At 42.1% G+C, this 23,255-nt stretch overlaps 2 protein-coding genes across 5 annotated transcripts in view; one reads left to right on the top strand and one right to left on the bottom strand.

The window, feature by feature from the left end:
• Positions 1–15,049, top strand: part of LOC147032158 (ankyrin repeat and SOCS box protein 2-like) — an 80,710-nt gene extending 65,661 nt beyond the window's left edge. For all 4 annotated transcript variants that reach the window (XM_085869510.1, XM_085869508.1, XM_085869509.1 and 1 more), the window contains 2 exons: positions 5,320–5,473; positions 7,558–15,049. In XM_085869510.1, the coding sequence (XP_085725636.1) occupies positions 5,320–5,473; positions 7,558–7,706 (303 nt within the window). In that variant the 3' untranslated portion in view covers positions 7,707–15,049. The remainder of the gene's footprint in view (positions 1–5,319; positions 5,474–7,557) is intronic.
• A 7,344-nt stretch (positions 15,050–22,393) lies between these two features.
• Positions 22,394–23,255, bottom strand: part of LOC147032159 (NTPase KAP family P-loop domain-containing protein 1-like) — a 24,094-nt gene continuing 23,232 nt past the window's right edge. The window contains exon 5 of the mRNA XM_085869512.1: positions 22,394–23,050. Coding sequence (XP_085725638.1) covers positions 22,772–23,050 — 279 coding nt within the window. The 3' untranslated portion in view covers positions 22,394–22,771. The remainder of the gene's footprint in view (positions 23,051–23,255) is intronic.

Raw genomic sequence — 23,255 nt, forward strand, 5'->3', positions numbered from 1 at the left:
ATATAGCCAAACGGCGTAGGGCCTCCCTAAGGCCACCTCAGTTTCTCTGCGGCCGCCGCACGTTTCTGTCAATTCAGAGGGCGTACGGCCGCCGTATCCTCGCTGTCTAGCAAATGTGACCTAGGTCTTAGAGAGCTCCGCGTTGTTCTTCTTGTTAGCCGCATCTGGCGCAGCGAACGCTGGCTCTAACAGACCTCTGTGTTGTTCTTCTTGTTCTTCTGGTGAAGCCAAAACCTTTAGGACTCGGCTCTTTTATATACAGGATCCGGATCTCCTTTAATACTAAACACCTCTACACATCCTCGGATTGAGGGTTCCTTTAGAGAGCGTCTATCATGAACGTTTAAATACTAGTACGTGGCCATATGTGCGTGGCCGTACGTGCGTGGCCGTACGTGCAAAAAAAAAAAAATTTTTTTTCAAACCTCATGCCAGAAACAACAACCACACAGGCCGTTCCTTCACTCCTGCGTGGCCGTACGTGCAAACCAAAACAAAAAAAAAACCCCAAAAAACTTCCCAACAACCACACAGGCCCTTCCTTCGCTCTCGTAAACGACGACTGGATTGGGGCATTGTGTTTATCTATAAATGCGCATAAGAAATCGAGAAATTATTAGAATACAGTAAGTCATCACTATCCGGAAGTAGTGCGTGCCCGTACGGAATGTTCACATGCATTCCACGAATTATCGCTTGCATTGAAGTAACAACTGCTGTGATACACACACAGAGTTAATTAAAATCAAAATTAAAATCAAGTTTACCTCCCTGTCTTTGCTTGCCACGACATTCGCTGCCATTGACCATTGCCACTCCGACGCCACGGTAACTAAATGGCGCCCATTCCCCATCGGCCACGCCTACGCAGCAATGTGTCTTGTCATTGGTTGGTAAATAAATGGACATAACTTGGGAAGCAATGTCGACGATGGGCCTCAGCCGATCTCTCTCGAGGTCCAGCACACAAATCCAGGCCTGGTGTCTGCACCAGACAAGGCCCAAATCGAGGTGCCGAGCTCCCCAGGCGGATCGACAACGTGTCCAGCCGTGAGGTAAGGACGGAGGCTCCACGGCCAGACGCAGGCCGACCTTGTCGATCACCTCCCCATACGAGTCGATCGTTGACTCCACGTGCAGGCAGCCTCTCAAAGCCGACTGCCGTTTTTGTACCGGCAGATTCCACACTGTCCCTCCTTCGTTTGCTCGCTTCCAAAACACGTCGTGCCTCGAGAGCGACAGTTTCCACACACCGAACCTTTTCACGAAAAGCCTTCGTTTCTCTCGCTTTGAAGCCACTCCGAGCACACCTCGAAAACCCGACTGTTGTTTTCCACACACAATTCTCTTTACGAAGCCTTCATTCGCTCGCTTCAACACACGAGGACCCCTTCTCTCAGCGACTGCCGTTTTCCAAACTGAGAACTCCTTTTTTCTCGTTTCTCTCTTTGTTCCACGAGCCCGTCTCTCTCGGCGACTGCCGACCAAAGGCTCCGCCCCTCGCGTCACTTCCTCCCTCTAGCCACACCCTCTCTCCAGGCCACACCCCCTCAGCCGACTGGGCGGGGCCTATCGGCCGTAGAGGACAGGAAAAAGAGTGATCTCTGGTATCACCACCACAGTACGAACATAAAAACAGTCTTTTACACCTCCCGACACACATGTAACGTCCCTTTTACCACTCAACCTAGCTATACATGCATTTAATGGGGGAACTGAGCTAATCCTATATTTAGTAGTCCAGTAAGGGCCATTTCCGTAACTATATATATATATATATATATATATATATATATATATATATATATATATATATATATATATATATATATATATATATATATATACTCTACATATAAGCACGCGTGCAATACTTGCGCGGTTGCATGACAGTCACGACGCACCCTGTACAATGTTTTATTATTATAGAATACTTTATCTTTTTTAAATCTATGAATTTATCCATTAACGACAACGGTATCCTTTAACCGGAATATTGTTTATCCAGAACGCCCTTGGTCCCGATTATTGCAGATAAAAGAGGTTCTACAGTATATGTCTATAGAGTGCCTTCAGAAAGTATTCACACCCCTCGACTTTTGTCACATTTTGTTGTGTTCGAAAGTATTCACACAGATGTGCGGTGGGAGGAGGGAGGGATAGGGATGGGTGAGAAGAGGAAGAGAGGGGTGGGGAAGGAGGAGGAGGAATGGGAAGGGATTAGGTGTGAGTCCACAGGGAGGGGAAGTGTTAGGAGGTGGGAGTAGGGAGGGGTTGTTGAAGGGAGGGATGAGGTGAGAGTCTGGAGGAAGGGGATTTGGAGGAAGGAGGGGAAGGGGTGGGGTGGTAGTCCAGAGGGAGGGGTGGGAGGAGGGAGGATAAGGGATGTGAGGAGGCAGTTGAAGGTGTAGGATGAGGGAGGGAAGGGGTGGGGTGGGAGGAGGGACCTGGCAAGCTGTCCGGGTACCTTTGATAGTGCTGTGCCTTCAGAAGATATGAGCACCCCTCGATTTTTGTCACATTTTGTGTTACAGCCTGAATTTAAAATGGATAAAAAAAAAAAAATTGTCACTGATCTCCACAAAATATCCTAAAATGACAAAGTGAAAATATGATTTTAGAAGTATTTACAAATTAATTAAAAATGAAAAGCTGAAATCTGTTGCGTCAATAAGTATTCAACCCCTTTGCTATGACACTCCAAATTGAGCTCAGGTGCATCCAATTTCCTTTGATCATCTTTGCGATGTCTACAACATGATTGGAGTCTACCTGTGGCCAATTTAATTGACTGGACATGATTTAGAAATAAACACACCTTTCTGTATGAGGTCCCACAGTTGACTGTGCATATCAAAGCAGAAACTCCACCATGAAGTCCAAGGAAATGTCCATAAAACTCCAAGCTAGAATTGTGAGAAGGCACAAATCTGGGGATGGGTATAAAATAATTTCTCGAGTGTTCAAAGTTCCTAAGAGCACGGTGAGCTCCATCATAAGGAAATGGAAAGAATAAGGAACACCCAGACTCTTCCTTGAGCTGGCCATCCAACCAAACCTAGCAACTGGGCAAGAAGGACCTTAGTCAGGGAGGTGACCAAGAACCCAATGACCACTCTCTGACAGAACTACAGAGCTCCTTGGCTGAGATGGGAGAACCTGCCGGAAGGACAAAATCTCTGCAGCACTTCACAAATCTAGGCTTTATGGAAAGTGGCCAGACGGAAGCCCTCTTGAGAAAAAGGCACGTGACAGCACGCCTGGAGTTTGCAAAAAGGCATGTGAAAGACTCTGAGAGCATGAGGGGAAATATTCTGTGGTCTGATGAGATGAAAATTGAGCTCTTTTGCCTGAATACAGAAACCAAGCCCAGCTCATCACCCATCTAACAACATCCCTACCTGAAGCATGATGGTGGCAGCATCATGCGATGGGGATGCTTTTCAGCAGCAGGGACTGGAGACTTGTAAGGATAGAGGGAACAATGAATAGAGCCAAGTACAGACAAATCCTTGAGGAGAACCTGCTTCAGAGTACAAAAGGCCTCAGACTCCGGCGAAGATTTACGTTCCAACAGGACAATGACCCCAAGCAAACAGCCAAAGCAACACTGAAATGGCTTCAGAACAAGAACGTGAAAGTCCATGAGTGGCCCAGCCAAAGGCCAGACTTGAATCCCATTGAGAATCTGTGGAAAGACTTGAAGATTGCTGTTCGCCGACGCTCCCCATCCAACTTGAGAGAGCTTTAGAGCAAATATGCAAGGAAGAATGGGACAAAATCCCCAAATCCAGATGTGCAAAACTGATACAGACATACTCAAAAAGACTTGCAGCTGTAATCGGTGTCAAAGGAAATTCTACAAAGTATTGACTCAGGGGGTCGAATACTTATTGATGCAAGACTTTTCAGATTTTCATTTTTAATGGATTTGTAAAAAAAATTCCAAAATCATGTTTTCACTTTGTCATTATGTGGTATTTTGTGGAGATTTGTGACAATTTTTTTTATATTTAATCCATTTTAAATTCAGGCTGTAACACAACAAAATGTGACAAAGGTCAAGGGGTCAGAAGGCACTGTCTAGAACACACACACACACACACACACACACACACACACACACACACACACACACACACACACACACACACACACACACACACAGACACACACACACACACACACACACACACACACACACACACACACACACACACACACACACACATATATGTATATATCACAACACAATGTGTAGCACATACAACATTCAGAAAGAGAACTTGGGGTAGCGGTTGAAACGGCAAAGCACTTACCATGTGTAGCTTTTCTTGGTTGCTTTATGCAGATTTCTTTGGCTTGAAGAGCATGGGGGTTTATTTATTGAAATCCTAGCCACCTGGGATAATTAATTAGGTGAGAGCTGATTGGTTATTCCCTCAAATTATTGGTGAGACATGTGGTTACCCCATCCCAACTCCCACCCAAACCCATCCCCTCCCTCCCTCCAGGCTCCCACCCAATCCCCCTACCCCCTCCTACCCGAACCCCCTCCCTCCCTCCTCCCACACCACCCCTTCCCCTCCCTCCTCCCACCCCACACACCTCCTCCGAACTCCCACCCATTGCCCACGACAGGTAAGTTATGAATTGTGAGAAAATGACTGTTTAAAATACTCCTTGTAAGTTGAAGTATTGTGGTTAAAAAAATGATCCCATGAAGTGTTTTTTCATGATCAACCTTGGGAGCTCAAAGGAGTAGCTTGAAAAACAAACAAACAAACAATGTCTCATTCGCTTTTATATGGAAGATAACATCATTCCAAACTCCTAATGAAATGAAATAACATGCAAAATGAAAGCAGATTGCACAAAAAGAGGAAACAATGCAATTGTTGTGTAAGATTTTTTTTCTAAATCACACCAGATGACACCGAGGCACCGCACGCACGACACCGCAGGGTCCACACATTGTACTTTGATCCGTCGATCAGTTATTATAAATGAGAATAGGATGTATTTTTGTTGTGTTAAGCAGAGTACAGTGCATGCAGAGTGAACTGTGTACCATAGCACGTGGTATTGCAGGTGACCGAACACACACACACACACACACACACACAACTGACTGACTGACACACACTGACTTGTATTATATTATACATTGACATCAGCAACAAAACATAATTTGCTTCTCTATGAATGCAACTTGATTTCATCATCCAGGATCATGAGGAAAACACTGTTGGAAAATAAACGCAACAGGCTTTCCCTATTGTGTCACTCATTATGAATATCTCATCTTGGTCTTGACAGTTCTGTGAGATTGTCTCATCAGAGGACTTCGACCCTTGGTTTGAGCCAGCACTCAGCACCATCATCGAGTACGTCAACAATGTCCGTGTGTGCTCCTGCCTCGGAGACAAACTTCGCAACTCTCCACAGTGTTGCTCCATTGCTCATATTCTTGGTAGGAGTTTATAGTGTAAATGAGAATAAAATGACATGCTTCTGGATGAGTAGACTTATGAAAGGGTCATTCCAAAAGTAATGTCACCCTGTTTGTAACCCTTCAAGTAAAAAGTCAAGCTGATTGAAAAAATACATACACTGTCTATTTATATTTCTTGTGACGTGGCGCTTACTAGCTGTAGGAGTATACGAGGTCCGTCTAAAAAGTAATGGGACTGACCTCACAGAAATTTTATTCCAAGAAATATATTGAACTCACAGCTTGTCCCCTTCAAAATAGTTTCCCTTCAGTCTCATACACTTGTCCATCCTCTTCTTCCACGCTTTGCTGCACCCCCGAAGGCTTCTTCTGAAATCCTCCGGAGCTCCATCGTCATGGCCCTTTTGATGGCCTCCACATCAGGAAATCGGGTCCCCTTGATCACCCCCTTGAGCTTTGGGAATAGGAAAGAAATCACAAGGGGCCAAATCTGGCGAATACGGGGTTGTTCCAGAGTTGGCACGTTCCTCTCCGCCAGAAACTGTCGGATGATCATGGCGGAGCACCCAAGCGTTGTTCTCCCACAGATCCCTCTTCTTGTCCCAGACTGATGTCATGAGGTGCTGGAGGATCCCCTTGTACACGTATTGATTCCCTGTTTGACCCTGTAGTAGAAACTCAAAGTGGATGATGCCCCTGAGGTCAAAAAACGTGATGAGCATCACCTTGACCTTCGCCTTCGACATCCTTGCTTTCTTTGGTCTTGGTGATGCCAGACTTTTCCACTGATGACTCTGCCGTTTGGTCTCAAGATCATATTCGAATATCCACGATTCATCATCAGTAATGACTCTCCCGAGCAGGTCTGGATCATCCTCGAGGCGCTCGATAATGTCTTGACAGACAGTGACTCTTTGCTATTTCTGGTCCTCGGACAACAGCTTGGGGACCATCTTTGCGCACACCTTGCGCATTTCGAGATTTTCAGTGATGATGCTCCAGTCAGTGTCCTTGTTGATGGAAAGTTCCTCAGCAATCATCCTCACCGTGAGTCGACGATGTGCATGCACCATCTGCTTCACACGCTCGATGTTGTCTGCAGTTCTGCTCGTTGAAGGTATTCCAGACCGTGGATCATCTTCAACCTCCTCCTGTCCCTCTTTGAACCTCTTGTGCCAAGCTGTTAGCTCTTGTGCCAATATATATATATATATATATATATATATATATATATATATATATATATATATATATATATATATATATATATATATATATATATATATATATATATATATATATATATATATATATATATATATATATATATATATATATATATATATATATATATATATATATATATATATATATATATATATATATATATATATATATATATATATTCCAATTTGGCTGATAACCATTCCTCCTACATTTCTGAACTTACATCCCTTACACCCCCACAACAATGCTCTACAGTCCAACAAATGGAAGCTCTTGGTAGTTCTTTGCACTAAAATTTCGACTTCTATTCATCGAGCATGCACTGGAAATGTTCTTCTCAACGGTTGAACTCCCTTCTTTGTGATATTTTCATGGTTTAATAAATTCTGAAAATCCTATATGCTTACACTTGTTTTTTCATACTCCTAAATATTGGTTTGACTCCTTAAAAAAATGCACTTTGAGGTTTTACTCCTAAATAAAAAAAAAACACTAAATCGGATGTTAATTGAATGAAATGTTATGATTAAAATAATGGTAGTAAAAGGAAACATTTGAGTATGTGCTTTAAGACTTTAAATTGTAGTATTATTACAGAGCCTTTGAAAGCTGTGTTTTCTTGTGAGGTGGACCAATATGGACAGGGCTTCAACAGGCCTGCCTCGATTCTAGATGAGTTGTTAATCGTCATTCTGCATAGCGTCAATGCTGGTGTGGCATCGGCTTTGGGAATTGGAAGAAAGAGGAACAAATTTTTTTGAGTACGGGTATTTCAAAATTATAATATCAAGTGAATGTTCAGTGGCTCTTGCATGTGTGTTCCCTGAACAAAGAATAAAGGAAAAAAACGTTAACTGTGCATCTCTGTTCTCCAGATTCACCCAGAACATTGGCCCACCAGTGCCGCTTCAATATCCGAAGAACTATTGGACCTGCACGGTTGAAGAAAATTTCATCTCTCCCACTACCTTGTCCATTACTTGCCTTCCTTTTACATCTCCCACAAGCACATCTCATCACATGAAGCTCTGGGAGACCCAAAGCATCATGTGATATGAATCACTCTGAGCAAACAAATCCCAGAATAAATTTTTATAATTCTTTTGCAATTATAGTTCTTCCTCAAAATCGAAAAAATTATACAAACGAAAACACTTTTTGTTTTAAGAATTTACTTCTGGATTTGGCTTTATTGACTGGAGATCAGTTTCCGGAGGGGCCAAATCAATGACATCCATTAAAAAAAAATCACACATACATATCATTCAGGTCAAAATTTTATTTCAAAACTGAATGAAAATAATTCACACAAATATATATTTTTTAAAAATCACATTTCAAGGTAAAAAAAAGTGAATAATTTTAGTGTAATGAGTTTTAAATGTAGTCACAATCGAATACATTTTATCACCAAATAACAACTTTTTAAGGAGTTTTTCTCAGACTTTATTTGGGCAAAGGTTAGTAGTATTCACATCAGAGCCTCTGAAAAGTACTTTCATCAGTATATTCATCTTCAATACATTTCGGCACAACATTTTCAAGAATATATATGTTTAATTAAAGTTCAAGACAGTTGCAAAAATGGTGGTGTAAATCATAACCATTACCTTTGTTATTGGTGTAGATAATTATCAGTGTCAGCTCTTTTTTTCAATACCAAAGGAATACATTGAAAATGATATTTTCCATTATATTCCGTGAAAAATATTACTTTACTTTTTCAACCAAATATACTGGGTGAGAAGAAAGGATGGGAGAAGATGGGCGGTGGAGTGGCTTATGGTATGTGCAGCTGCGTTTCTGAGGCATCCAAGACAAGCAGGCATCTCCTCTCCAAGCAAGCTATGTGATGGCAAGCAGCTAGCTCTGTTTCTGCTGGACCCCCATGTTCAGCAGGTCCCCATGAACCAAACTGCATTCTGGGCTTTTTATGCTGCCATCCTCTGCACCATGGGCTCCCTCCCTCTCTTCACACACTTTGCTTACACCTCTGCCCCTCACCAGCCATGTTTTTTAGCGTCTCTGTCTGTCCACTGTCTTAGCTTCTTCCTCCTCTCTTGATCTGGTTTTCTCTCCATCTCAGCTCATGCAAGCCTCTTTCCCATTGGTGCGCATCCGATGGGGGCGGGTCGATGATGCAGCCCATGGAAAATCCCACATCATTCTGTCATGATCACCAAGTGAATGTACACACATGACAGCAGACAAATTTTACAGTCGAATACTTTTGGACCTTTAAGCTGCTTTTAATACATTTGATTATAATATTCTCACTGACTGTTTTCAATCCTGTTTCGATGTGTCTGCACCTGCTCTTGAATATTTCCAATTTTTATCTTATAGAACCCATCTGCTGTAAATATTTCTGGTTCATCATCAGAGGCACTTCATCAATCTGTTGGTGTTCCCCAGTCATATTTTCTTGCTCCACTCTTGTGTTCCCCGGCATCGGCTCAAATGAGTAGAAGGGAAGAGGCATCTGCTGTTCCTCTGATATGCAAGTTCTTTTTGAATGAATTCCAAAATTATCAGATCCAGGTCCGGATTTCGATCTTCACCAAATTGAATCGATTCTTTCTTGTCAAACATCCAACATATCCACCAAGTTTCATTTGAATCCGTCCACAACTTTTTGAGATATCCTGCACACAAACAAACAACCAAGAAAGATGTTGTGCACATAACACGTACTTGCAAAATCCAGCAAACGAATTTGACCTTAAAAATACTTGTACATTGAATTCAGTTACCTAATATGCAAATCCTCTTCAAATTCCAAGTCAATAGAATGAAAATTGATTTTCGAAATTTCACCAAAGTTGTTTACCATTGGTCTATGTTGACCTTTTGGTCCATGTTCACCTTAACAATAATTGGTTGCTGAATTCAGTGACTTGAAATATAAATCCTCTTCAAATTTCAAGTCAATTAGATCAAAATTGACAACTTTAGATATTTGGCCGATGTTGACCTCAAAAATAATCGGTGGTTGAATTCAGTGACGTGATATGCAAGTCCTCTTCAAACTTTAGTCAATCTGATGAAAATTGAGGATTTTAGAAATTTGACAACGATGTTGACCTTTTGACCGATGTTGACCTTTTGACCTACGTTGACCTTTATTGTGAAGTGTCCAACAATATTTTGATTGGATCATCCATTGACACTCGCTCATTGAACCCACTCCAGGAAGATAACTTCTGCACTTCTTGTTTTCCCAGCTGAACTCAGATCTCAATGCCATGTCCAATAATCTCCTTTTCCAGTCATATCCTTCTCTGCTTCAAACCATTCAAGTTTTACTTCTTTTTGAATGAAGGCTCTAATTTATTTGGATTCTTGTTAGAAGATGTCATGTGGTGAAAGTCTGGAAGGACATGCACAACTGAATGAGATCATCCAAGCTGAATAGATATGTCACCCTGCTGTTCCTCGGAACTTGAATAGTCCAAGAGGCATGGAACGTTCCTTTGTTGTCATTTGTTTCCAGAGTGATATATATATATATATATATATATATATATATATATATATATATATATATATATATATATATATATATATATATATGTTGTGGCATTTGCATAGTACATAATGAGCTGAAGATGGATGCAAGATTAAAGTCACATGGAATAAAAACTTGACCTTGATCCTCAAAGCAGGAAAGAAGATATTTGGTGAAGGTTGTGTCAATATGAAGAATTGTCTCATTGCTGATGGAATGGTCTGCTGCATGGACCAGCTGTACAAGCTATTTTCACCTCCTCTCTTGGTGCACTATTTCAGAGAGTTGCCATGAGATGCCAGAAATGAGACATGAGATACCATGCATGCTATGATGAGTACTCTGGAATGGAAGTAGATGAGTACTCCGTCATTGTCATCTCCGGCATCATAAATATCACTATAAAGAGAATCTCCACAATAGGGGCACAGCAAGAGCAACAAACTCTCTAGAGCACTCTTTGTTCATTATCCGAATCAATTCCATCTACAGATGAATAACCAGGTGATCGTGATGTCTGCAAGGATTTTGACTGCAACTTGGTACAGCCAGCTGAGGATTTCATTGTGGCGTGGTGGTAGAAAGCAAAGAGGATTTCATTGTGACATGGAACAAATGGTAAAGGCAACATGAATTCATTTTTATTGAGTGGTGGCACAAACTGCACATGATCGCCAATAAACTGTTTTACTTTGTCCTCGAATTAGTTGCGAAGGCAAACACTGTGTTAAAGTTTAATGATGGTGGACTGCATTATCTTCTCGACACAATTGACAAATTTATCTCCTCCTTTTCAAGTCCACAATGCAGCTCATTCATGACATTGCAGAAACAAATATTTTCAAGGTTGTCACAATCTCTCATGTTTCCAACCTCTTCTTTCCTGTGTCACAACCCTCACAAAATGGGAATAGCATCTCAGATAGTACTTCCCCTCTCATGTTAGGTCATTGCCATGTTCAAGTCTGCATTTCATGACACTGCCATGTTTGGCAAGAGACTACAGTGTAGTGTACTTTCTGATGTAATGAGACACTCGATGTTAATTAAATATCTGGCCAGTTTATCATCTTGACAAAAAAATTTTTTGCAAGAGAACTCTGAGCCCATGCCTGTGTGTGTGTTATTCATTGAGAGGAGAGGAGAGGAGGGGAAAAATTCCAAGTTTGAGGCATATGCAGAACATTTATCAAAGCATACTTTCACCTGTTGGTGTTGATAGTAGATGTGTTTGTGATGTTGACGTATCACGTCCAATGCAATTGAACATCTGACAGTCAAATTATCACTGTTTTCCTCCAAATGGTCAAAACCATCAATGTATGGAAAAAAATGATTCAACCAATTGATTCCATATAAAGTTGCTTCAAACAATGCAACTTTGTCTTTCTTCTTATGACTTGGTGACTGATTATTTTTTGGGGGGGGGCACATGAAATGCTACATCCACTTAGTGTCATTATCATACTCTTGGCTGCATCGCCTTGAAAATTCTGCTTAAGCTCCAATAGTTAACCTGAAACAAATCTATTCTGATGATAAACTATAGTTACTCGTGTCTTTGTTGGCATCTGGGTTTTGAGTATGTCTTAGCTGCTGGTGGATGGTATCATATGGGTACTCTTTTCATAGTAGTACCGTGAATAGTTTTGTCAGGGGCTTCATATGGTTTGCCAGGTTCTACTTGGAACGTCACCTCAGTCTTTGTGACTGATTTGTTATGTAAAGTTTTGAGTAGCATCTGTGAACTTGTTGACCATGCTCAATGTGTTGTTTACTGTTTGCTACCAGGGCACTGTCATCTGCATCGAGCCATTCTCTTATAAAGGCCTCAGTGACTTTAAAGGAAGCACGGAGTCTGGAGAGAAGGAAGAGGGTTCCAGTGCTAAATATGATAGTTTTAATAGGTGGACATCCCATCCTTGTGCTCATGTACAGTATTGTGCAAACATTTGGGTCATTCCATTGCTATTTAAAACTTTATGGTAAATTAGTCAAATTTTCAGTGAGAACAGTCATCTATGTTTATTATTGTAAATTAACAGCCTTTATAAATGCATCTAAAACAAACTTCTAACATAAATAACAAGAACAGTGCCATTTTATAGTATTATATCTGTAAATACTTTGCCCTTTGCCTTATTGTTGAGTATCGGCAACCTTTTATCCATTCTTCCTGCTAACTGAAGCACTCTTCCAGGAAAGTTGTGCCAAATATCCTGAAGTACATTCCACAGTTCTGCAAGGTTAGTTGGGCTCCTCTTGTTCTTCTCTGTTTCCAGGTAAACCCATTTGGCCTTGATGAAACTCATGTCTGGACTTTGGGCGGCCATTCTAACACTTGGAGCACACCAGCAGTAATCTTGTTCTCAAAATACTGTTTTACGATATTGGAAGTGTGTTTTTGGATCATTATCTTGTTGGAAAATGAATCCTCTTCTGATTAAACGATTTCCACTGGGAATTGCATGGTGCTGCAGTATCTGCTTGTACTTTTCTTTTTTTTCCCATTGATTTTAACAACCTTTTCTACATCAAAAGCTGAGATACAACCCCAGAAAAATCAGAGCCTCCCCCATGTTTAACTGTTTGCTGAAAACATTGCATGTTGTAACATTCTCCAAGTCTTCACCATACGAACTGGTGTCTCTTAGATCCAAAAAGTTCAAACTTCGATTCATCAGACCAGAGTACCCGATTCCATTGTTCAGTCACCCAATCTTGGTGTTGGCTTGCAAATTTCAGTCTTTTCACCCTATTATGTGGTCTCAGCAGTGGTTGATTTTCTGCAACTCTGCTATGGAGACGTCCTGCAATCTGCCTTCTGCACACAGTGCTGGATGAGCGTAAATGTTCAGGCTTGCTCTCATTTCATTTGGCAACTGCTGACTTAATTTTTCACATAGGCTGAGAAAATTCAAACGCTTGTCTTGCCTTGGTGAGGTTCTTCTCGATCTTCCTGATCTTTTCTTCTTTTGCACTGAGCTAGTTTATTTCAAGCATTGCAAAGTGTGCCTCAAAGCATTGTAGGAGATCTTCAGCTTTTCTGCTACTTTCTTTATTGTGTGCCATCTTCTCTCAGAGTTTGGATCTTCACACTCTGTTCTGTTGAAAGTTGCTTCCTCGGTGCCATTCTGAACCCACTCATGGACTTTCGAGTAAAGGAACCAATTTAAAGGAACCAAGGATGAAAACCAATTTCACATATAATTCACTAATTTGCAACTTTTGTTGTCGCTTCTTAGAATATGCATTAATATAACCGCTGTTGATTACATCAATAATTTGTTATTATTCAGTGTACAAAATCCACAAACCGTTTCCTGCGTATTTTATTTTTACGGTAAGTGGACATTACTAGCACATGATAACATAAGGTGTAGAAAAAAATTAAAACTTTTTCAATTTCCTAATTTATTTATCTACTGAAATGTAACTGTGATATTGAATTGACTTTCACAGAAATTTAAATTATTATCTAGTACCTCCTGTATTTTGCACACTCCTTTTTTTCCCCACGAATGTATAATGGAGAATAACACCACATAAGTCAAAATAACCCAAACTTTAGCACAGTACTGTATATTATGTACCCAGCTTAACAGAAATAGAAACCAGAAGAGACAAGATTTAAAAATACTGTGTATGAATGCTATAGAACAACACTTTTCAACTGGGAATTGTTGGATCCTTTGGGGTCCACAAATTTAGGCACCAAAGATCACACAAGAATAAGTCCATTTTCTTTAGTACTTGGGACTGTGATAAACCCAAAAATATAAAGCAAATCAGATTGGCTCGAGTGACAAACACACGATGTTATACATAGGAATTATTGAAGGTGATAGTGTTGATGGAATTCGGGTAGGATAGACCAGAGGTACGCACACTCACCTCTGAGCTATCTTGACTGAGCTATCAACTGTCATCCTTGTGTTTCGCATGTACGGTGAGGCATCAATGTTTGTTCAGTCCCTCGGATGTACGTTAAACCAGGTATCCTGTCTGCTTGTATTAGTTGGTATATGTTAAAGATTCCATCATATCAAATATCTGCTTAGGAAAATATCTGCCGGCACCCGGAAACAAATTACAAATTCTGACTCTAACCTACGGGGGACACTGCATCAGCACCACAGCCCAGTAAATGACGTCACTCGCAGCCATGTGCTGCATATGAATGATTCAGTGAGATTGGAAGGGTTGTTGCTTGGGATCATGTCATATGTCATTGGCCTTTTAAAATCAACTTGCACAAAACAGAAATATATAAATCACTAATTTAAAACTTTATCAGGTAACTTTATTATGATTAAATTATTTAAATATTTTAAGGCTTTTCCCAAAATGTCAATTGCCCTCAATCTTGATCAATGTCATGTGCAGCAGTGATTTCCCCTTTTTCACACGTTCTCCCCAGAATGCTTAGCGGATTTGATATTTTGGCTTGTAGCACATTTTATCATTTCAGAAGAATGAGTCTGACTTCAAAGTGGCTACAAAATCCAGAAGGATGCTATTGAACGAGGCTGAATCATCAAATCTATGATCACTCTCCACAAGTTTTTAACTTTGCCAACTTGTTGATATTCACATGTGGAAGGCTAACACTTAGTAGATTATATTACTGATTACATGCAATGTGATATGTTTCATCAGAGCTGATATCAGATGCATTTGCCATAAGTGTATTTTTCTCATCTTGATTAGTAAATCATTCGTCAGATGCTGATTAAAAAAAAAACAGATGTGATGATGAATTTGTTTCCTGCTCAAAGTATGTCATGGATATTTGAGGATATTTTCTACACCTGTTTATATTTTTTACAATCTGAATAACAATAAAACTGTCTGTGCCATTTGGTTAGTTGGAGCTTTTTTTTTTTGAAAGAATTTTTTATACACTGTCGAGGCTCGCATGATAGCTAACACACAGAACATACAACAAGGGGAGCAGGAGACAAGAGGGGCAGGAGAGGGAAGGAAAAAACAGTGGGGAACAGAGACATTAGGAGATCTGTGGAAGGGAGAGGGATGGGGTGGGATACACAGGGTAAACAAGATGGACACAAGAAGAACAATCAGGAACGAAAGCAGGGAATTTGAAGGAGGTGGGTTTGGGGTGGATTATCGGGGGTAGAAAAGATCGAGGATTTGGATGGGGGATGATAAGAGGTGGTGGTGAACGGTGGTTTGAAGGCCTGGAGAGAAGAATGGGAATGAATAGAGTGAGGGAGTTTATTCCAAAGGAGGGAAAAAAGAGGAATGAAAGAGTGAAGATGAGCAGTCATTCGTGATTTTAGTCGTTTTACCAGAAGGGGGTTGTTGGCAGACCTTGAGCGCCCTGCGGAAATGTGGTGGGGACAAATTACAGAGAGACAGCAGGGGAGGGGGGCGAGGCTGGCGAGGAGATGGTAGAAGACAGAAAGACCACCGACCAACCTGCGGTGAGTGAGTGAGAGGCCCAAAGACTCAGCCTCATTGCGGGAGATGCTAATGATCGGAAATGCCTTGGTTTCTACAGCTTGAAGCAGAGAAAGGTGAGAGGCAGGAGCACCAGCCCAGAAGGGAGAGCAGTACTCCATCAGACTGCGGACAAAAGCTTTGTATGTGGTCAGGAGCTCAGGTGGGCTGAGAAAGGACTTTGCATGATGGAGGATGCCCAGTCGGTGACTGGCTTTGGAGGCGAGGTTTGAAATGTGGCTTTCCCAGGAAAGGTCATGGCAGATAGTGAGACCCAAAAGCTTGAAAGAAAGGACTTCTTTCAGAGGATTGTTGAGAAAGTGGATGGGGGGTTTTCTAAACGGTCCTTTCGAAGAGACATAGTGAGAGTGTAAGATTTGTCTGGATTGAAAGACATGTTCCACGTGTTGGACCAGTTTGCGATTTTATCCAGATCTGCAGTGAGCGACGAAGCTGCTGCTTGCCGGTCTGAGGGATTGCCAATGGTACGGCAGAGGGTGGAGTCATCAGCAAAGAGATAAAGAGGATTTTCCAGAGAGTCGGAGAGATCTTTGATGAAAACCAGAAAAAGAACAGGGCCCAGAACGCTGCCTTGAAGAACTCCAGCCTGGACTCCAGGAAGAACTCCAGGAAGAGGGATGAAAGAACTCCATTTAGGGCCACACAGTGGCTGTGAAAGGAGAAGAAGTCTGTGAGCAATGAGTGGAGATGGCCTTGGATACCATGGGAAGAGAGTTTGGTGAGTAGTGCAGGGTGCCAGACCGTGTCAAAAGCACGTGATATGTCCAGGGATTCGGCTCGGATTTCCTGTCTGGCATTGAGGACTTCCATCCATTGCTGGGAGAGCAGAAGCAGCATATCCAGGGTAGTGTGACATGGTCTGAAACCAAATTGATGATCGGAAATCAAGCCATTGGAGAAGAGGAAGGATTTCATGTCTGAAGCGATGATGGATTCCATAACCTTGCTGATGATTGGGAGAAGGCTGATTGGTCTGTAGTTGCAAGGTTCTCTTTTTGCACCTTTTTATGCAGGGCAGTAATGTTTGCAGATTTCCAAGCAGATGACAGATGACCTTGAGCAAATGAGAGGGTGAATAAAACAGAGAGAGGGTGAGCAAGAGCAGAAGAGCAGGCTTTGAGGACATGTGGGCTGATGCCGTCTGGACCGGTTGCAGAATCTGAGTCGAGGTTTGACAGCAAGCTCTCCACCTTGTAAGAAGAAAAGGACACAGAGTCCAGGGACAGTTAGGTGTGACTGGGTAAGGTGGGTAGAGAAAGTGATGGGTTTTGGACACAAGATTTAGCTGCAAACAGAGAGTTTAGGCATTCAGCTTTTTCACGTGCGGTATCAGCAGTGTGGACATTTGAGGTAAGGGAGGGGATGGAGGGGAACATACACCAGAAACAGATTTGATTAGATGCCACCAGGATTTGTAGGAGGGAGAGAGAGGTTTGAGAGTTCAGACTTGAGATGAGAAAGATGTTGATTTCTGGCTCTCCTGAGGGTAGATACACATTTGTTCCAAGCTTTATGGAAGGAACTGAGATTACCCTCATTTGGTTTTGCTTTCCATGAGGCAAAGGCAAGGTGTTTCAGGACAACTACCTCGCCAGAAGCTTCAGTGAACCAAGGGCGGGAGGAAGGGTAGGACAACTGAACATGAGAGGGGATAAATCTGTGCATGAGGGAGAGCAAGTTTCTTTGAAAGAATTCCCAGGATGAGTTGATGTTGGAGAAAGTAGCCAGAGGAGACCAGTCTATAATCTTGATGGCTGCTTGGAGACCCTGCCAGTCAGCTTGAGTGAAATGCCAGACTCGACGGCGGTGAGGTGGTTCTCTGATAATAGCCAGAGAGATGTCCACTTTGACAAGGACGTGGTCAGAAGAACAGATTGGAGCAGAGTAAGAGCAGCAGATATTGTCAGGGAAATTTGTCAAAATCAGATCCAGAAGAGATGGAGTACCATTGATTGAGATCCGGGTCGGGAAGTTGACTGATTGAGTCAGTCCCAATGAGTCGCAGAAAGCTTTTTCTGAGGTGCCATGACAGGTGAGAGAGGTACCCACACCTAGCCAACTGGCATGATGACAATTGAAGTCGCCACATATGAGGAAGAGAGAGTTTGGATGAGAAGATAGAAGTTGGTCCATGTTTTCTGATAGTGAGGTGTAGATGGAGTCATCACTGTTCGGTGGACGGTACAGCACACATATAAACATGAGGTGGGAGTAGAGGGGAAGCCGGAGCCAGAGTTATTCCTGGGGGTGTGGGGGAGTGAGGGCAGTGCTTGGAGAGTGAGGAATAGAGTCTTTGATGAAGAGAGCAACTCCTCCACCAGGACGAGGCTCAGGTCTGTCATACCGGAGGAGGGAGTAACTTGGGAGAGAACTTGGGAGTCAGACACGTCTTGGGGGAGAAAAGTTTCTGTTTGGCAGATTATGTCTGGTTTGTCAGTGGCAACCTGTATGGAAAGATCTGAAAGGTTTGAGCGAAGGCCCCAGATATTTGAGGTCCACACTTTTAATGAAGAGGGAGGGCAGGATAATAGATGAGGGGGGTGGAGGTAAGGAGTGTTGTTGAAAGAGTGTGGGGGGTTGCAGAATAGTGAGGGGAGGGGGCCGGATAAGGAGGAGAAAAGGCTCTGTGGTGCTGGGGGAGAGGGGGGACAAGAGAGGGGAAGAAGGCAGTTGAGGATTTGAAGAGGTGGAGTGAATCGATGGAGGTGAGAGGGCAGTGGAAGGAGGCAGTTTTGTGGATGAGAGGGGGGGTGAATGGTGGGAGAAAGGTGAGGGGGGAGTTTTTGAGAGAGGTGAGAGGGAGGCTTAGAGGGAGAAGAGTGGGATGGTTGCTTTGAGAGTGAGGGGTGAGAGGAGTGAGTTGGCACTGAAGTTGGAAAAAAAGAATGGTTGATGGAAAGCAAACATTCATAGCAAACTGGGGTTTTTAAATTGTTAGGTCAGAGATGCAATTTAACACAATTCTTGATTGATGCAATAAAGGCGAATTCAGAGAATGGAAAGAAGAAACGCTGCAACAGTTGGATTTTTTAGACAAGGTATGAAGGAAAGGTTGAATTGAGAGCAGTCTGTTAAAATAGCAGAATAGTGCATTATGATACAGTAAAGAGTTCTACACGTGTTAAAGAGGAAGATGAAGCATTACAAGAGATCGTTTTTATTATTATTAATGTTTGAGAGAGTTTTCAACAGATTCGGTCATGGAAGGGAAGAAGAAGCAGAAGAAGAAGAAGAAGAAGCAGAAGAAGAAGAAGCAGAAGAAGAAGAAGCAGAAGAAGAAGAAGCAGAAGAAGAAGAAGCAGAAGAAGAAGAAGAAGAAGAAGCAGAAGAAGAAGAAGCAGAAGAAGAAGAAGCAGAAGAAGAAGAAGAAGAAGAAGAAGAAGCAGAAGAAGAAGAAGAAGAAGAAGAAGAAGAAGAAGAAGAAGAAGCAGAAGAAGAAGAAGAAGAAGAAGAAGAAGAAGAAGAAGAATCGAGAGTCGTGAGTGAGGAAGGAGAAAGGTGGCGGGTTTTGTTTGTTTGTTTTTATTATTATTCAAGATAAGAAATAGAGTGATTAGTTGGGAGGGATGGGGGACGTTAGTGGGGAAGAAAGTGGGGAAGATAGAAATTGAAGGTAATGGGGAGAAAAAACAAAACATGATCGTACACCGAGGGGAACCAGTTGGCCTCAAGCCTCAAGGGTAGGCCTCAAGCAACCGGTAAGACATGGTCGACAAATTCTCACAAAATAGCACGATTTTTGAAACAAAACCGAACTAGGAACACACAGTAACATGTAAGTGAGAAAATAAACAGTTAAAACGGAACAGATAACAATCGGAAACTTAACTTTGAGATCATCAGCAGAGAGCCCTGAAGGAGACCTGTCGACGCTCCAAACCCGGAACCGGAAGTCAAGTCAACTGACCTACTTAATACGCAATTTTTTTTGAAGGGATTTGCAAGGGATCAGGAAGGCCTTGGTCCTCAGAAGTTCTATAAAGTTTGGTGAAAATAGGAGTACTGTATTAGTTTTTGCATCACGGCTGATGAAGGTTGTGGTGAAGTTTCATCGAAATTGTGTGTGGATTCGGAGAACATCCAAGGTTTTACATACTGACTGACCAACAAAAAAAAACGAGATAATTTTAACTCCAGAGTGGCCAGAAAGTCTCTTTACTCCTTCACAGTAAAGCATTTATTCTTAAACTCTTGTAATATACAGGTTTTATTGTGCTGTACAATGGAACCCCAACATTTCAGGATTTGACATTCGTGGACCCTGTGTATTGGTGGTTGATAAAATGTGACCTGCTTCAACATTTGCGGCTTGTGTTTCACGTATTCACGGTTTTCATGGGCACAAATTACCATTTCCCACCAGTGCCGCATGCACAACAGTTCTATAACCATCTTTCACCAGCCATGCATAAAGCACCTCTATGTGCTCACAAACCATCCCCCACCACCTCCCCAACAAACTATGGTCACACTACCCCCCACTCCTCCATCTACCCACAACCCCCACATGGCTATTTATGGGCAGCGTTCCCTGGGTCTTATTCTTTCTTCTCATCCTGCTGCCTTGACCTGCTAACCCTAACCTTAACTGAGAAACCTATCTGCCCGAAACTTTGCATGCATACGAAGGGAACTCCAAGGGAGTGCATGAATGAAAACTGGGTATTTGGGTAAATTTTAAAATCCCTTTTGAAGATAATTAACTCATCTCAACATGAAATTAACAAAAACAGGCTTATCCTTGGTCAGCCCTCATTCACTACTCAGGGGGTCATAATCCACAATTTTATGTCGGCCTCATCAAAAATGCCTTCCCTTCGAACAGGCCATAACAGTTTCTGTACGAGAGAGCTTCGTAGTTATAAATCACTATATACAATGCTGATTCCTGATCTTCATTCCGAAAAATTACTGTACACATAGCTATTCGCTTGCCAAGCCAGCCACTCCTTATCAACCGATGTTTGCAAGGAATGGCGATGCAGTCGCCAGCCATGTAATTGACTTTTTTAATCACAGCGGTTGTCATTTTTTAAAATAAAATGACAAATATTGACATTCAAGGAAAAGTTAAGCTGATAAAGTAAATGAAGTACAATATATAAATGTCTGTTCCATTGTCTTAGCAAAATCTGACAAAAGTTTAAAATGCAACTCTCGCCTCTGAGAGTTCCAGTTCCATAGTGGTGACACAGGGTGGCAGCCACAGTTCAAGTCGTATCCCTCAATGGAAGCCCATGTTACAACCTCTTTAAAAATGATACGTGCTGTTTGAAATTGACTGGTGGTATTGCAATCCTGTTTGAACATGCTGTTTTAACATACCCCAATTCATTAAATCCTGTACTACAGCTACTACGGATCCATTCCCCCGCTCGCTTCTCCTCAAGTCTCCCTTCCAAGGGCAAGTCGAACCCCCCCCCCCCACTCCCAAACGCAAGTTGAGAACCCCTCCTCCCCAAGTCCCTCTCCCAAACACAGGTCTGGAACACCCCCTTCCCATCCACACTTCCCTCCTTCCCCCTCCAAACTCCCCACTTACCCTTCCACTCCTCCTTCCCCCTATCCTCCTCACTCCAACCCACCTCTGGGAACCTTTGCAAGGAGATAATGTGCAGGGTGTCTACAAATTACCATTCCAAATTCAAACCGTAGTTAAAAAACATAGGGGCACTACCCCTGGGCGCTCACCTGGTAGCGGCTGGAGAAGATAACCAGGGAACCACTGGTAGGCATTGATGATCCACAAAATATATAATGGAGAAGAAAGTAAATACCTATGGAATTTTTTTTAATGCCATGAACAAACTTTGGTACATCACGGGTGATAAAGATTGTGGTCAAGTTTCATCGAAATTGTGTGTGTGGTTTCAGAGAAGAAAGCAAATACCTATTTTGTGGGGCAACCCCCACCCCCCCACCCAGTAGATACCTTGAGACCCCGATTTTTTAAATGTCATGAACAAACTTTGGTACATCATGGGTGATGAAGGTTGTGGTCAAGTTTCATCGAAATTGTGTGTGTGGTTTCAGAGAAGAAAGCAAATACCTATTTTGTGGGGCAACCCCCCCCCCCCTGTAGATACCTTGAGACCCCGATTTTTTAAATGCCGTGAACAAACTTTGGTAACATCATGGGTGATGAAGGTTGTTGTCAAATTTTATCAAATTGTGTGTGGTTTCTGAGAAGAAAGCAAATACCTATTTTGGGGGGCAACACCCCTTAGACCCTCTTCGGCCTCAAGTTCTTTCATGGTGTGAACAAACTTTGATACATAATGGGTGATAACGGTTGTGGTCGTTTCATTGAAATTGTTTGTGTAGTTTCGGTGAAAAAAGCAAATACATATTTCGGAGGCCAACACCCCTTACATTCCTGGTGTTGGCTTAATGGTTACGGTGGTGGGCTGTGGATCCTAGGGTCCTGAGTTCAAATCCCGCTCAGCTGTTGAATTAATACCAGGTGGGGTTAACTCAGCCCGTCATTCTTCCGAGGTCGGCAAAATGAGTGCCAGCTTGCTGGTATACTGTGTCGGAGTGGCGACCCATCCAGGATTGCGCCCAATAGCCAAAGAGACTGCTTAGCAGCACCAACGCTCTGCATGGAGTATGGTCCCAATCTCCTCTGGAGCTTTGAGAAGGTGGCTTAATCGATGCTGAACAACATTCCAATTGTATAATTCTTCGTCACCATTGTTCGCGATTCAATGCCACCTTCATTAGCAATTCATGTGATCAATTTATTGGCAATATCAGATACAATATTCTCATGAAATCACAAAATCATGTCAAATCTATCCCAATATTAGTTAAAGTAATTATCTTGACTGATTTTGGAATATTGTTCATGTGTGGATTTAATTAACAATATTATTTGCATCATAATACACAATAATCATGATAAAATAACTCAACATCACTCTTTGACAATGGTATGCTGCATGATACCGCATGCCCTGTTCGCAGCTGTGGCATTGTCAGTTAGAAGGCAATTCTGCTCAAAATCAAAAATATCAGGGAGAACTCTGAAATTTTCAAATGTTGATGCGATAATAGTCACCAATCCTGACCATTATGACCACATTTTTTTTTCCTCGTTATATATCATCCAAAACCTCTCGACTGACATATCTTGAGCGCAAAATGGCAGATGCCCCAAGCTGTTTCATGCTGCTTTGCACGGCCTTGGTCACAAGACCTTCCCCAATGGGGAACTTTGAGCGGAAGTTTGCCCAGTCAGAAATATCGGTGAAATTTAATGCCTTGCAGATCTCCGTTTCCCGGCTGTAGAGGAGCGTTTTTCCACTGATACGCTGATCCCAAATGCATTCCTCGTATTTTTGTATGTTTGCTTCATTCAGGTCAAGATTACTTAACTGCAGGAGAACGAAGAAGATGTTATTCCAGTCAATTATAGAAAAGCAAATGTGTATCAAAAGGTGAACAAGCACCGAGCTGGACAAAATGTTTATCCATCCACACACTCAACAAATTGCCACACCTATTGTGAATCGGTTAAAGGGAAACTAAAGTTATACAGTATTTCAACATACGAGTTCCTCAATATGATCATTTTGCTGG

This window comes from Eptatretus burgeri, chromosome 2, assembly GCF_056783735.1.
Source record: "Eptatretus burgeri isolate ZD-2024b chromosome 2, Ebu_testis_v1, whole genome shotgun sequence".
Taxonomy (NCBI): domain Eukaryota; kingdom Metazoa; phylum Chordata; class Myxini; order Myxiniformes; family Myxinidae; genus Eptatretus; species Eptatretus burgeri.